The 16851-nt window shown below is 36.5% G+C and overlaps 1 protein-coding gene across 2 annotated transcripts in view; it reads right to left on the bottom strand.

The window, feature by feature from the left end:
* Positions 1-16851, bottom strand: part of GMPS (guanosine monophosphate synthase) — a 50458-nt gene that overhangs the window by 17139 nt on the left and 16468 nt on the right. For both annotated transcript variants that reach the window (XM_090273123.1, XM_090273114.1), the window contains exons 2-5: positions 12760-12941; positions 7016-7130; positions 4252-4349; positions 1969-2072 (exon numbers count right to left, since the gene is read on the bottom strand). In XM_090273123.1, coding sequence (XP_090129249.1) covers positions 1969-2072; positions 4252-4349; positions 7016-7130; positions 12760-12941 — 499 coding nt within the window. The remainder of the gene's footprint in view (positions 1-1968; positions 2073-4251; positions 4350-7015; positions 7131-12759; positions 12942-16851) is intronic.

Here is a 16851-nt window from a genome sequence, read left to right as displayed (position 1 = left end):
AGTTCCAGATTTGGCAGGAGGTTATAGTTTGCTGACTCCTTGACTATAGGACAAAGTCCAATTCCGTGATATTAAACAAAGACTTTTCATTATGGCCACTGTCTAATTAATTTCACCTCTCATCTTCCCCATCATCTTCACTCCAGCCATTCAAGCAAGTGTGATTACCAAAACAGACTATGTTCTCACCCCCAGGTCTATGCAAAAGAACCAACAACAACAAAATTCTTGAATGATAAGTGATCAGAGCGGCACTGTAGGATACAGGTTAATACCAAAAGTTCACTGTTTTTCTATACACCAGCAATGAACAAGTGGAATTTGAAATTTAAAACAGAATAAATTAACATGAGCACACCCCCCAAAATGAAATACTTAGGTATAAATCTAACAAAAGATGTATAAGATCTCTATGAGAATCCAATCGCTCCTGACCACTCCCACCTATGCCACTGTTCCTTAGACCATTCTCTCCTTTCCTAATCACTACCACAGATTCCTAGCTGCTCTCCCTGCTTCTACATTTGACTTCGTCTCCTTTCTCCTCATTGTAGCCACCCCACTGAGTAAAGCAAATGGTTTCATAATGGCCTCAAAGGTCCTGTGTTCTGGTCCCCAACCACCTCTCCGCCTTCAACTGCTACCAGTCTCCCTCATGTTTACTCTGATCCAACCATCTAGTCTCTTTGCTATTCCTCGAACATGGTCCCATCGAAGAAGCTGTGTATTCCTCTTTCCTTTTCCTCCACATATCCAGAAGGGTCTGCAACTTACTCCCTTCATGCCCAATATCATCTTACAGAAATACCTTCCCTGAATATGATATAAAATATTAACAACCGTAATCACACATATTCTGCAACACTCCTTTCTTCCCCTTTTTCAATGCACTTAATAAACACTGACAACTGATATATTCTGTATTGGCTATTCCTCCCCTTAACTAGAATGTTAAACAAAGATTTTGTCCGTTACTTTATCTTGACACTTAGAACTGTGCATGGTACATAGTATATACTCAAATATTTGTTGAATGAATAAAACTACATAAGCCATCCCCCACTGCTGATCTTTCATATGAAGTAAAAACATTTCAATATGAAAACCATTCTTGATCATTCTTATGCTAATATAGTAAATCTATTAAGTAACTGCAGGAAGATTACTCAATTCATTTTATCCATGACAAATCTTTTTTCAACTTATTATTTATTAGTTATGGTGTTTTAAACAAAAAAGAACTTATTAATAAACCCACTTTTTTCTTATACTGATTTCTGGGATTACTGGTGATTTGTTTACATTACAGTAATCAAGTAAGCAAGTGATTACGAACAGTCAGAAAATCAATGCCTCTTCTTCAAGAAAGCAGAGCATGGGATGACAAACTTTCTACAGAGAGCTATATAGTAAAAATTTTAGGCTTTATGGAATATATATGTATAGTCTCTCTCTTTTATTAGAACCCTTTAATAATGTAAAAGTTATATTCTTAGTTCTTGGACATACAAAAACAGACTACTTGCTGGATTTGACCCACAGGTCATAGTTTGCCAACCCTGGTCAGGGAAATGCCCTTGAGTGCTTAATCTAGTGTTTTGCAGCTAAAACACATGCCACATATACCTAAGAAAGGCATTTAAAAAGGCAATTATAAATATATCATGCTAGAAAGATAGACAGTTTTGCAAAGTTTTCCTGAGCTATAAAAGTATAGCTGCTGTTTTATGTCTGAAAAACATGTTTGGATAACATTTTTAAAAGTATTTCAAAGCAAACCAGTAAGTAACTTCTAAATAATCCTTCTAATACTAAATTCCCTTCACAAATTAAAGATTAATCCTATGGCACTTACAATATCTTTAAAAAGTAAGAAAAATCAAAAACAGTACCGCATACAGAAACAGTCTTAAGACTCTCCAGATAAATTTTTAAAAATAAAATCTGCAAAAGTTTTAGAATTTTCACCTGCCACAATGTTCCCAGAACGTGCCACAACCTTGAATCCATCAGCTACTTTGTCTACACTATCTCCATGGGTAAGCAAAACAATTTCTTCCTTCTGAAGGCCCCTAAACATACAAAAAGGAAAACACAATGCATAAATATTTTAAAGACATGATTAATGGGTTCTTTTGCTTTGTTTTTTTCCCCAGCTTATCGAGACATAACTAACATATAACATTGCGTAAGTTTAAGGTAATTACATACACATATAGATAATTATGGTTGTACACCTTAATTATATACGAGGTCGGTCCAGAGAGTATCCAGTCATGTTTGCGTGACACTGATGTAACCTGGCAGCCAAGGAGAATGGACTGCAATGTGCATGCGTGAACAATGACGACTTCACTGCACTAGTCAGTGGGGGCAGTAGACGCCATGAGTGAGTGTGTGTACTGTGTGGCCATCACATTCTAAATGACTGAGTAGAGCAACGAATCTACATCAAATTTTGCATTAAGCTTGACATTCCTCCATGGAAACTATTCACATGATCCAGAAGCCTGCAGCTATGGGCAACTGGTGACTGGTTGCTTCATCACAACAACATGCCCACTCATGTATTACATTTCCTGCAGTTTTTTGGCGAAACACCAAATCACCCAGGTGACTTAGGCCCCATACAGCCCAGATTAGGTGTCCTGCAACTTCTGGCTTTTCCCAAAACTAAAATCACCCTTGAAAGGGAAGATTTTAGACCATCAATGAGATCAGGAAAATACAACGGGGCAGCTAATAGCAATTGGGAGGACTATGTGAGGTCCCAAGGTGTCTACTTTGAAGGGGACTTAGGTGTCATTGTCCTATGTGCAATGTTTCTTGTATATTGTATCTTCAATAAATGTCTCTATTTTTCGTATTACATGGCTGGATGCCTTCTGGACAGACCTCGTATGCATTATAAATACATGATGAAATGACAACCACACATCTATCACTTCACAGAATTATCATCTCTGTGTGTGTGTGGTGAGAACACTTTAGACCTACTTTCTTATCAACTTTCAAGTACACAATACAGTGTTGTTAACTGTAGTAACCATGCTATATATTAGATCCCCAGAACTTACTCATTTTACAACTGAAAGTTTGTTCTTTTGCTTTAGAGATACTAGTTTGCCATACGTGTAGATCAAGAAAATAGAAATAAGCAAGTAACACTAGAATTTAAATTTATTCTCTCCATTATAAATAAAGCAATAAAAGAATATCAAATCTAGGTCAAAAAGAAGCGAGTAAGTAACCAACAGTGCATTAAAATGGGCTTTACCCAAAACATGGAAAAAACCCAACGAGAAAGCAAGTGACTAAAACTTAAATTTTCTGGTTTTCAGAAAACTAAATAAAAACTCAACAGTTTTTTTTATCCTCATCTGAGGATATGTCCAGTGATTTTAGAGACAGAGGAAGAAAGAGGGTGGAGGGTCAATGATCAGATGTCTCCCACACACACCATGACCAGGGATTGAACCCACAACACAGGTATGTGCCGTGACCAGGGATCCAACATGCAACCTTTTGGTGCACAGGATGATGCTGCAACCAACTGTGCCACCTGGCCAAGGCTGATTTTTTTTTTTCTTCTTTTTTTAGTAAAGCAGAAGATAAATAATTCTAGGAAGCTAGTGAACAGCTCATTCACCAATTTTAAATAGATTAAAGCTTTACACCTACTCTATTATCATGCAGTAATACATCAATTGATACATTCACTGCATTAAAAAGAGAGTATACCAGGTACAGTTATGCTCAAAGTAGAGATAATTAGGAGGAGTGAAACAAAGCACCTATCAAGTAATGAGTCCAACAAATGGATGGCTTGTTAAGTACCCAGCAAGAATGTGGTAGGGAGAAGGTATACAAATGCATTTGGCAGATGCAGGACAGTTTAAAATGGTATCCATTTGGCAAATCTGACACACATGTTTAGAAGCACACTCCTCACCAAAGAGTAAAAAGGGAAAACTACAAATGTTGGCATCACAATATGTAATCCCAAATAGGTGTCCAAGACTGCAGAGGTGCTTCTAAATTGTGTTCTAAGTGCTTTCCTTATTCTTAGTAACCCCACTTCCACTGCTGTCTTGCCACTAAACTGGAAGACAAATACTATGACAATGATACCTTTGAACACTGATGTGGCCTTAATTTTGTCTAAGAATTAGAGTCTCTAATTTTGAAGCATAGCAATCCCAACTTTAAATTAATCTACCATTCTTATTCATCTAAAAATGTCTGTAATACCTGAACAGCGAGCATATGTTATCCACACTAATACTGAAGACTCCATCTTCTCTAACACTTTTTTTATGCACAGTACCTCCAAATACTTTATTCATCATCTGTTCGGAAAGAAAATAAATTAATGTTAACATAAATTTTAAAAAATTACCCATTTTCTTTTGCTAATTTAATCATTTATATTCCTTGTTTTCAGGATATATTATGTTTGTGCCGCCCAAATAAAGGTAGTTTGATAAATGTAGGAAACCTGACATCATTATATATAATTATACAGTTATTAAGAGACATCATTATAAAACAAAACTAGATTAAAAATCTGACCTGAGGTTAATTTACGTTAAACACTGGCAGATTTTCCATTTAGTATACTTTAATTAATTCATCTGCTAAAAATAGATTTCTTTAATACGTTCATCTGAGCTCAATTTAAAAGTGTTTTAAAAGGTGATAGGAGCTTAGAAAAGGCTAGAGTAAACAAGAGCTGTGGTATTAAAACTAGACAGGTACAAATTCCTCCAAGCTGTTTAATGTGTGGCCCCAAAGGAATAGTCTGAAAGCCGGCAGAAGGCTGTGCTATGGAGACAGGATAAGTTACAAAAAATCTGGTCTTTCAATTAAACTCATTTGTTCAAATTCCATATACTTAAAGACTCTTATTTCCAATGGTCTGTCTCTTCATTCTGCCCTTCCTGTGTCGATCAATCTTTCTTTAAATTTATATTTACATATATCCAAACCCGCCAACACCAAATAATTACAAACAAGACTTTTACAAACATTAGATCTGCACTGATATAACTATCACTCATCTTGATATGGTCTTCTACGACAGACATCCTATCTGCCAGAATAGTAATGCATGATGCCAGCTGACCCCAACTCCAACAGAAAAGCAGGAAGAAGGCTAAATAAATGTTCACTCTTATAATGCACTGTGACATAGTCTTCCAAACCATCCCCAAATGCTGCCCTCTATATCCTCCTCTGAAACATTCACTGTAAACCTTCCTACAACAAGTTTGGGTCAAGCCTTTCAGGAAAGCAACTTGCTAAACCTGGTTTAACCTGGTGCAGGTATAGCTGTTTTTACTGTTCTCACTTTACTGCTGTTCATAGATGTTGCCTTTTTTTTTTTAAACTAACTGAAGGCAAGAGCTTCCACCAGCAAAAAAAAAAAAAAAAAAAAAAAAAAAAGGCAACAATTATATATATAATCATTCACTTTATTGCGGTGGCCTGGAACTAAACCCATGCTATCTCTGAGACATGGCATGGCAATTTTAGCTACTAAAATATAGATTATGTTAGTCCATGACTAAATTCTTCAATGGCTCTTTAGCATTTACAGCAGGTATTGGTAAATTTTTCCTACAAAGGGCCAGGAGGTATTTTAGCCTTTGTAGGCCCTACTGTCTCTGAAGAAACTATTCAGCTCTTGCTGTTGTATCACAAAAGCACCGGTAGACAATACTTAAAAGTAATGAATTTCGCCGTGTTCAAATAAAACTTTAATTATGAACACTGAAATCTGAATTTCATTTAATTTTCACATATCACAAAATACAATTCTCTTTTAAAATTTGTTTCAACCACTCAAAGACATAAAAACCATTTTTAGCTTATAGGTTATTAAAAAAACAGGCATTGGGCCAGATTGGCAGGAGGGCGTAGTTTGTTGACTCCTTGACTATAAGACAGAGTCCAAGTCCCTTATATTGAACGAAAATACTTCATTATGGCCACTGTCATCTCTTATCTTCCCATTCATTCTCTACTCCAGCCATTCAAGCAAGTGTGATTATCAAAATAGACAATGTTCTCACCACCAAGTATTTAGATATCTTCATAGTCCCAGGGGTCTAACAAAGTGGGTAGCTCAGAGCAGTCATTCAAATTTGCTGAAATTTACTTCTATATACTCAAAATATACCTTGTGCACCTTTAATTTTCAGTTCTTAAGTAAAAGACAGCTGAATGATCAAGATAACCAAAGCTGTTGGAACTCTACACAATTTAAAAGTCCATAAAGTTCAAATTAAAGGCTTTTTACAAAGCCAATGTCTTGCAGTCAAGTTTAAAGCTATTTCACCTATCTGTTCAGAAGGCTTTCGTATTTATTTTTGAGGGATATTCTAAAAATTAACTTAAAAATAAAAACTCTTTAGGTCATGAAAGAGAAGGAAAGACTGAATGGATCCAAACTAAAGGAGTCTAAAGAGTTGCAACAACTTAAGCAAATGGTCCTGGAATAGATTAGGGTCTTATAAGGGACATTAATGAGAAAAAGTGAAATACGAAATGAACTCTGTGGATGCTAACACTGAATCAATGTAAACCTCTGATTTTGATAGTTGTACTGTGGTTATATAGGAGAGCCCGGGTGCTTAGAAAATACAAGTAAAGGACATCATGTCTGCAACTTACTCTCAAGTAATTAAATGTGTCAACATTTGGGGAAACTGAGCAAAAGTATACGGGAGCTCTATGTACTATTTCTGCTACGTTTATACAAATTTGAATGTCTAAGTTGTTTTTATTTTAATGGACAGTATTTTGTTGTATGTAGTAACAGTTACTTTTCTGAAAATAGATTCTTACTCAGGTCAGTTTTGCCATAATAATGTGGCAATTCATAAACAGTTGTAATATGCACAAATTATTTCACACAACTAAATATTATAAATAGTCTAAAGACAGACAATACTAATAGAGTAGGAGTCACAAACAATAAAATTAAGTCAACAGTTAAGGTAAATTCATATACCTGCATGCCATAGCAAATTCCAAGAACAGGCTTGCCAATAGTGAATATTGCTGGATCAAACCAGGGGGCATCTTCTGCATACACAGAATTAGGTCCTCCAGAGATGATAATAGCACTGTGATTTAAGGAAAAGTCAGTGAAAAGCACTAATTTTTATATAAAGTCAACAGATTTACAGATTTTGTGTTTTTGGCATATTATGAGATATCCAGATTCTGTTACAGCTAATTATTGGGTTGGCCAAGAAGTTTGTTTAGTTTTTTCCTGTAAGATGGCTCAAATAGTGCTTAGTTGTCTTTTAACTTCATTTGAAAAATTTTGCTAGACAGTATTGTGACAGCTGTCATTCCGCATGGATTAAAAAAAAAACATCAAAATTGGTGAATTTTTGTGCAGCCATTTTAATATTGACGATGGAAGAAAATATGCAACATTTCAGCATATATGTTTTATTATTTCAAGAAAGGTATAAACACAACTGAAATGCAGAAGATTTGTGCAGTGTATGGAGAAGCAGCTATGACTGACAGAACGTGTCAAAAGTGGTTTGCAAAGTTTCTTGGTACTACTGACATTTTGGCCAAATAATTCTTTGCTGTGGGGCTGTCTTATGCATTGGAAGATGTTTAGCAGCACCCCTGGCCTCTACCCACTAGAAGCCAATAGCAGGAGATAGTCGACATACTCAAAATATCCAAATCAATAAAATATTGGTAAAAACAAAAAGTGTGTCTTTTATTTTACAGAAAAAACTAAACAGAACTTCTTAGCCAACCAATAGTAACCTCCCACATAGCTTAATTATATTTACTCCACTTTATTACAATGTGTGGAAGCCTCAATTCAACATTCACTTGTTAATAATACGCACAACTTCCAAATATATAAATACCAATGTTTCTATCTATAATATAAATGTGGCATAAATTTGAGTGTTTTCCTCATCAATGGAGAAAATGAGAATTCGAGATAGAGAAAATATAGGTCCCTTATGGGAAGCAAGAAATAAAGCAGGTCACTAAAAGTATTATGAAGGCCCTGGATGACTCAGAGCCAAATATTCTACAACAAAGGATGGCAGAACGTGAAAAACTACCTAACTTTGCCTATTTAAAACCTGTTCTACATTCCCAACAATTTTCCCTGAAAGCCAGGAAAGAGAGCTAACATCATTTTTGCCCCAAACACCGTGCTCCCAGAATCGAGGTCAATATTATAACAGCTGCACTATAATTCACAGAGCATTTTTTCTATTGGTTAATTTAAAAATCAAACTATTAGTATAAAGGAAGCTGCAAACTGAGATCTATGTTCCTCACCAGGCCACTGATACATCAAATTTGACCCTTAGCATCCACTCAAAAAAACTTAGAATACTTAAATACAACTATGGATTTTACATAAAAAACACAGATTTCCGGGTTTTATTTAAGAAAAAGGAAGGAAAAATCTGGCAAAGCTAGGTCCTCACTCTCACATGGCTACAAATAACCGGAATCAGAGACTTGCACCACCACATTATACATGCTCCCCGTTTGCCACACATGCCCACTTACATAATACAGGCAAACTCAGGCCCTTTGGTCAATTTAAGGTATTCTTAGGCTCATCTTAAATTTGAGTGTGGAGGAATCCTGATTTATCTGTATTTCTAAAGGAAAATACCCGTACATTCCAAAACCTACTTACAAACAAATCTGGATTACAATTCACTTTATAATTAGTGACTGCCTTCCATGTAAAAACACACAAACTAAAATGCTAGATTTAAGATACTGTACATCCAGAAAAGTAAGATAACAAAAGTCAAATTCACAAAAATTACTCAGCAAGCTAGAGCATTTACTTATTTATTAAGTTTATTGGAGTTGACAATGGTTAGTAACATCATTTAAATTTCAATTGTTCAATTTGGTAATACATCATCTGCATACTGCATTGTGTGGTCACCACCCAAATTCTAGTTTCTCTCCATCACTATAAATTTGACCCCCTTTACCTTCTTCACCCACCCCCAACCCAAGGCATTTAAAAAAATATAACAATAACACAGGGGAACAACTGTTAACATAATTCCTGTTGAGTTTGATTTTTCACCTGTTTTAGACTTAAATAGGAATGCTGATTTCAAAACTGCAGTTAGTTTTCTTCTATCACATCAAGTTTTTCTCTAAAGCTTATCTTAATGCAACCACTCTAGGCTGGATTGAGCCTGGATCAAGGGAAGCACTAGTGCTCTCCTATTGGCTGAGAGCAAACCTCCCTCGAATGGGGAGGGGTGGGAGATGGCCTTGGAGGCCAGTGACAGGTTCATACTTGTCTAGGCTATTCAGTTACACATGAGACAGTGTGGTGAGAGGTTGTGTGCCGCTCTATATAGTGAATCGTATTCTGAAGTGTAGTCCGAGCTCTTGTCTGTATACAAGGAGTTAGCAGAATTTTTTTTATTTACATAGGTACTGATTTCCTTTCCTTCAGATCATGTCTGCCTCTGCTATTTCTCGTCGTAAGTGCCTAAACAACCCTAATTCAGTTTGTTATATCTGTGGCAGTTTCACCATTCCCAAAGGATAAACAGCAGCGCATTTGTCAGGCAAGCCTATTTTGCATATTTTAAAGTAAAACTTCGTGATCAAGGTGTGAGAAATGCTCACAATAAAAACTGGGACACAGGACTTGAGCAGTAAAACGAGGCCTTCATTCACGAGTCTGCAGAGCCGGGCGCACCCTCACAGCCAGGAGAATGTGCGCGCCAAGTAGACAAAGATGGCTGGTTTTATAGTCTTGGCTTCCCCACCCTGAAATTGCCATGGCAAAGCAAAATTAACCAGCCTCCTCGCCCTAAAGTGAGAGCGCTCCCCCTCCCTAACGCAACTAGCTCCCCCTCCCCTCTCCTTCTTCCCCGTTTCTCCATTACTGGTTACTCCGGAGTTACAATCTAACACGGTTATCTAATTGCCCCTTCTGTGGTTTGTAGATATGCCAGTGCTGTCAGCTCCCTTCTCAGAGACCCTCTAATTACGTTTGCCCTTAAGACCCTTTAATTACATTTGCACTTTGTTACTAATGACTTTTTACTGGTTTGGGAGTCACTATGTCCCTGTTTCTAACAAAGGTAAGTCTTGGGCCCCTCACAAGGTGTGCAAGCTGTGTGTGGAGAGTTTACAGATGTGGACGAAGGGAACACGTGATAAATTGCCATTTGGTATACCTATGGTTTGGTGAGAGCCCAGAGATCATTCAAGTATCTGTTACTTTTGTATAGTGAAAAGGTCAGGATATAACAAGAAAAATAATTGTAAAATAGAGTATCCTAGTCTACCATCAGCTATTCGCTCAGTGCCTCATTCAGCTGAAATCCCAGTGCCAGTTTTCACTGAACTACCCTCTTTTGAAAAACAGGAGTACGGTGAAGAACTAAGTGACAGCAATGATGAAGATTTTGAAATTGAAGATGACTCAGTTCATAAGGGATTTGATCAGCATGAGTTGAATGATTTGGCACGAGATTTGGGACTATCCAAAAAGGCTTCAGAACTCCTAGCATCAAGACTGCACGAGAAAACCTTCCTTGAAAAAGAAGTGAAGGCATCGTACTTTCGATCAAGAGAAAGTGCATTTCTGCAGTACTTTCGAAGTGATGATGGCTTTGTGTATTGCCATAACATACATGGTTTAATGGAGGAATTGGGAATTCCAATCTATAACACAATTGAACGGTGACTGTTCATCGATAGCTCAAAGCAGAGCTTGAAGTGTGTCCTCCTCCACAATGGCAGTTTATTTGGTGCAGTCTCAATTGGCCATTCAGTTTGTTTTTGTGAAGAATATGAAGACATAAAGACAGTCACTGATCTGTTGCAATATCACAAGCACAGTTAGATCATCTGTGTTGACCTTAAAATGGTCTACTTCTTTCTTGGTCAGCAACGCGGATATACTAAGTATCCCTGTTTTCTGTGTTGTGGGACATATAACATCTTTAAGATAACAATTCTAAAGAGGTGTGGGGTTAGCCCTTGGGTTATATATGTAACCTAGCTCCCTAAAAATGCAGCAGCTAAATTCTATAAGACATATTTAATAGTCCCAACCTCTATAATTTCAGTATATTTAGTTTTATGAAGGATAACCACCATGGGACTGCCCAGCATCCCTCATTAATCTGATAAACAACTCAATGCTTTAAGAGTCTTAATACTTGAGAAGGAAATAGTCTTAATCAAGAATAAAAACTGAAGTAGTAGTTAAACCAATTATGAAAATTCTAATCTCAGTAAGTCTTGAGAAAGCTAATCACTCATTCTGAGTCTTCTATTTCTATCTTGATATTATTTTGAAACTAACTGACAATTATAAGGCCCCAATAAGCCATAAGGCATTTCAGATATCAATTTTATGTTATCATGCAGATCAAGGTTCTACAAACAGGTAGGCTAACATGCCTCTTAGGTCATTAAACTAACAGTTATTCTACAAAAAGGGTTGTCAAATATTTATCTCAGCAGAAAAGATTATAGCAATAAAAGCCACAATGCTATCGTTCCTACACTTCTACACAGAAAAGAAGCTCTAGGCACAAGCAGGACCTAGGAACTGTTTATGATCAGGTGACAAGAAAACCAATTTGACTTTTCTATTGCAAACTATTTGTCTACCCTGTTCTAAAACAGTTATCTGGGTTAGTTTACTGGGGATGTTTTTGTTGTTTCGTTTTGGGTAGGGGAATGAAGAAGCTTGGATTTGACAGAGAGCCATTCTGATTTCTCACAAATTTATCCGATTCCCTTAAAACTGGTTCTCACTGGAAAATGAAGACAGGTGAATTAGATAACTCAAGAGTCCCTTCTTATCCTAAAGTTCTAGAGTTTAAAAGACAGTTGTTTTAACCTCTATTTGAAGACTAGAACAGAGTTAAAATAAACCCGCCTTTTCTGATTTCCAGTTCAGTCTAATTCAGAAACAAGAAGTCACAGGATCATGTATACATTTCTATGAATCTTTAAAAGTTAATTTTTTCCCTTAGAAAAAAACAGTTATGTTTTTAAAAATTAAACACTTTGTATTTTGGAAGAAACACAGCATTAATGCTTAAGAGCTAATTAAGGATGTAAACTGCAGCTGCTTACTTCTGGATAAGAAAAAACATAGAATTAACCAGAAATAGCTGTTAAAGGAAGAAACAACATATAAGTTGGCCATTGTGTGGACTAGTTCTAAGAGTACAAACTGTGAAATTAGCCCTTATATTAGACTTAAGAAATCTTCAAATTTTAGAAATTAGTTTCTTGGGATAGGAAGCAAAATTCTGTGCCCAGAATTCTTTTCATTTAAGTATTCTAGCACTGTATATATTCCTGAGACCAAATGTTCTGAGATCAATTGAATGAATATCTAAGTCTGACCCAGCAATTCTATAAAGCATAAAATATCATTCAGGGGAAAAATTGGGACAAGTTTAAAAGAACAACAATTTTTAAAAAGGCAAAAAAACAAAAAACAAAAAATACATAAAATATTCAAATGATAAGTCCTTATAACTGTGCAATTAAAATAAGGCAATTTTTTTAACAGAACTTAGATTTTTCTTTTCTTTAAGAAATCAGAAGTATGGGAAATTTCTTATAAAGCCATTCCATGTCTTATACCTATTTTTAAAAAATTCAATGCCCAAGCAAATTAATAATAAAATATCCTACAATGTAAGCTCAAGTTCCTCCGAAAAATATAAGTAAAAAGTCTACCGGAATCCTTGCTCTTTTATCGCAAATGCTGGTGTTTCCAAGGGGAAGATTTCAGACTGCACGAACAGTTCCCTCACTCTTCGGTCTATGACTTTCCCGTACTGAGCACCAGCATCCAGAATGACCACAGCTCCTTCATAATGGTGGCAGCCATCCTTAATGTCTCCTCCAGCACTTTCTAGCTGCAAATATTAATACAAATGTCTTAATTATAAAAATTAGAGCTATTATATAAAACAGTGGTCACTGTCAGCTCCAAAAACACACAGAAACAGACTTTCTAAATTGTAAATTTAAAATACTTAAAGTGAAGATTTTTATACATACCCACATACCAACATACATAAACACTTTATTTAATAAAAGCTACCATTTAAAAAAATTTTTTACTTATTGATCTGAAAGAGAAAAGGGGGGGGTGAGGGAGAAAAGAGAGAGAGAGGTTGACGTTTTTCCACTTATTTATGTGCTCACTGGTTGATTCTTGTATGTGCTCTGTCCCAGAATCGAACCTACAGCCTTGGCATATTGGGACAATGCTCTGAGCTACCCCACCAGAGCAAAAGCTACCACTTAATGACTACATGATATAGTCATTTTATGTATAATGTATCCTATATACATTATCTAATAATATGGTAAGCATACAACCCAGCTGCGCCAAAATAGTCCCGATTTATGCCATTTATACTGGCATATTATTAATAATGCCTCTTTCAAATCTCAAAAGCACCCCAATTGAGCAATAAATTATATGATCACCCTATCGAGTACTCACGGCTTTCCTACAATGGATGTACTGATGAGATAAATTGTAAAGTTTGCTGCCAGAGTATAAGCATGCCAAAATTGACTTTATTAGGATTCTCTGCATTATCTAAGGAAAATTATATATATGCATCTAACCCTAACACTAAAGTTTTAAAGGTTTTTAAAGTTTTATCTCTGTGTAATACATTGATGACACTTTTCTATAAAGTGATCTGACAAAACGTAAAATTAACTATGCATACTGAAATATTTATCTGAAACTAGCTTCAAAATAATGCAAGTATAGGTGGGTATGGATAAAACATAACTGCTTATGTACTGAAATCATTAAAGATGATAGGTACATTGTTTTCATTTTAATCTAGTCTCTATGCTGTTTTGGATATTTTACTAATGAAAAAGCTTTTAAAATCTGTATGTACCCTGGAAATCCACTTGGAGGAAGCATATATAATATGGTCACATTTTTAAATATTTTGTGTAAAAGCACAAGAGTGTATGTGTAAGTATGAAAAAAACACAGACAGATAAATACCAAAATATTAAAAAGGTGGTATCTGAGTGAGAGTACAGGCGATCTTCAGTTTTTCTCTCTTTACATTCTTCAGTATGTTCTAAATGTATACAACACACATATTTTGAGCTTTTCCCCCTTCAGTTATAAATTTGCGCATAAAGCCTAAGTTGGTCTTTTAGGTACTGGTGTAACCCTTTCTATTCCACTTACCTTTCCATTTACATAAAAAAGTAAATGCAGACCTCACAACACCACTAACACTTCAGCTACAGTAATGAAAAAAGCAACAATCACAACTATCTACGGAGGAGGATTTGCAAAAGGACAAACCACAGGCCAGAAAAAATTGCTCAGATCACAAACATGAAGGTTTTAATCACAGTAATATTAAACAATTGTAGAAAACTAAGGTCAGAGAAAGAAGCAGTTTATAGAATATATTAGTGGAAAAAAATGCTAAAACTTTGTCCTTCCAGACCTCTGTCCTTAGTCTTAATGTACGTGCTCACACACACACTCATGCACACACAATGCCCTTTAAGAAATACACTAAAATTCCTTAACCATAAGTTATTGTTTTGCAAAGAATAAAGCATTATTGAAAGACTATTTCAGTCCCATTATCATCTTCACAGTTTTTACCAAATCCAAGTTTAACCTGTTTTTTTAAACATTACAGGCAGAGTTCTCACTTTGCATGATCCTGATATGCACGAGTTTCAGTTACCATGGTTTATACCAAGGTTTAGTTAGACTAGCCCCAAAAGAGGCGGCTCAAATTTCCGTTACCATATATTATTAACTGTGAGTTTCATAAAGTACAAACTCAACGCCAGTTCTTCAGTCCATAAATCATCACATAACAGATGAACACATGATCAGTGCCCAGTCATGTCCCTTCTTTAAAAAAAAATCTGTTAGTGATTGGTCACTGTACATCAGACAAGAGTACCAGTTGTTACCTCCTTGTACTCAGTGATAAATCCATATGACATATTACACATATGGATAATCCAAAGAGAAAACTTCCCAACAAAGACAAAAATGCAGCAAAGAAATAAAAAGTGATGTGCCGGAAGTGAAATTCAAATCCAATGTAAATGGAGTTACAGAAGAAACAGCTAGCTGGCCATGGTAAATGCTGCTGTGGTTTGAGAACCTCTAGAATGTGCAGCCAGAGGAACTTATTTAGCAAAAGCAAACTCATCAATATCAATGAGAAAAGTCACTGTGATGAAAAGGCTGTCTCAGAGGGAGTGACTCCAGGAAAATACTTCAAATTAAAGTGACGCTTGTAAATATTTCACGACATTCAAAGTGAAAGCCATGAAAGGCATAGAAAAAATGCAAAGGGAAGCACTGTTTAAAGTACTCTCGATAAATTTTTTACAAAGAACTAAAACAATTTTCAATGTTTCTAATGTTTTAAGTTATACTATACTATATAGTAGTTTTACTATAATTAACTGTAAGAGTTAATGTTTTAACAAGAATTTTTAAAGGTCATCTCGAGCTCTCTGTCAGTTGACTTGGAGGTCAACCGGAGAATCGCCAGGGCAGCCACAGTTAAGGTCAAACTGAACCGGCGAGCGTGGAACAATTCCAGCCTCACTGAGAAAACCAGACTGCGCATCTACCAAGCCTGCGTACTCAGCACTCTCCTCTATGGCAGCGAGACGTGGACCACCTACGCAAGGCACGAAAGGAAACTCAACAGCTTCCACATGAGGTGCCTGCGACGCGTCCTGCATGTCGCCTGGCAGGATAAGGTCCCCAACACCGAGGTGCTGAAGCGAGCCAACATGAGCAGTTTGCATGCAGTTCTTAGTGAGAGACGCCTCAGGTGGCTCGGCCATGTCAGAAGAATGGATGCAGGCCGTATCCCCAAAGACCTCCTCTACGGCGAGCTAGCAGAAGGCAAGAGGATGAGAGGGCGCCCAAAACTGCGGTTCAAAGACATCTGCAAAAAGGACATGACACAATGCTCCATCAATCTCAACACATGGGAAGTTCAAGCAGACGACCGCCTAGCCTGGAGGCTCGCGGTCAGGCAAGGTACGTCACGTGCAGAGGCTGCGCGCAACGAGGAGGCGGTCCAGAAAAGATCGAGGCGGAAGCAGCGTCAACAGCAGCAACAACAGCCATCTGCCTTCACCTGTAACAAGTGCGGCAGGGATTGTCACTCCCGAGTCGGACTGCACAGCCATTCTCGGCGGTGCAGATGGACTCTCAAGAAGCTACGCCATCGTCTCTCGAGACGGACGGCTGCCGATACAATATTAAAGGTCATTAAAATATCTTAATTTTCCCATTGATTATTAAAATTACTTTGCATAGTTTCAGTTTACATGATGTTTATTGATAGTTTTACTATTGTGTAGTGATATAGACAGTTCTATATTTCTTTAGATCAATTAATTTTTACTTAAATGTATTTTAAAAGATAATTTAATACAAAGTTTTCTTAGCAATTTAAAAAAACGTTCAATCACATTACACCAGAGGTCAAATGAGGAAACACTGAATCCTTGCCTCACTTCTCTCCACCTCAACTACTAACTATCCTATTCAGCACACAGCTTCAACAACTCAGGGAAAAGCAAAAAGGTCACCAGTAATAAAAGTAGAAGTTCTTTTCCTTTAAAACCTTGGATCTTTACTCCTACTTCACACAGAATTGTAAAGTTTCATATTTAGACTTCCGAACCTTCAACAGGTTATAAAAAGTACCCTAATGAGAAAAGAAGCTGTTATTCATCACACATCAGTAGTAAAGACAAATGAAATTCAACACCACAAGACAG

This window comes from Furipterus horrens, unplaced genomic scaffold, assembly GCF_987537825.1.
Source record: "Furipterus horrens unplaced genomic scaffold, mFurHor1.1.pri manual_scaffold_1, whole genome shotgun sequence".
NCBI classification, from domain to species: domain Eukaryota; kingdom Metazoa; phylum Chordata; class Mammalia; order Chiroptera; family Furipteridae; genus Furipterus; species Furipterus horrens.
Note: the sequence above shows the minus strand (reverse complement) of the source record. Positions and strands in the feature narration are given on the sequence as shown.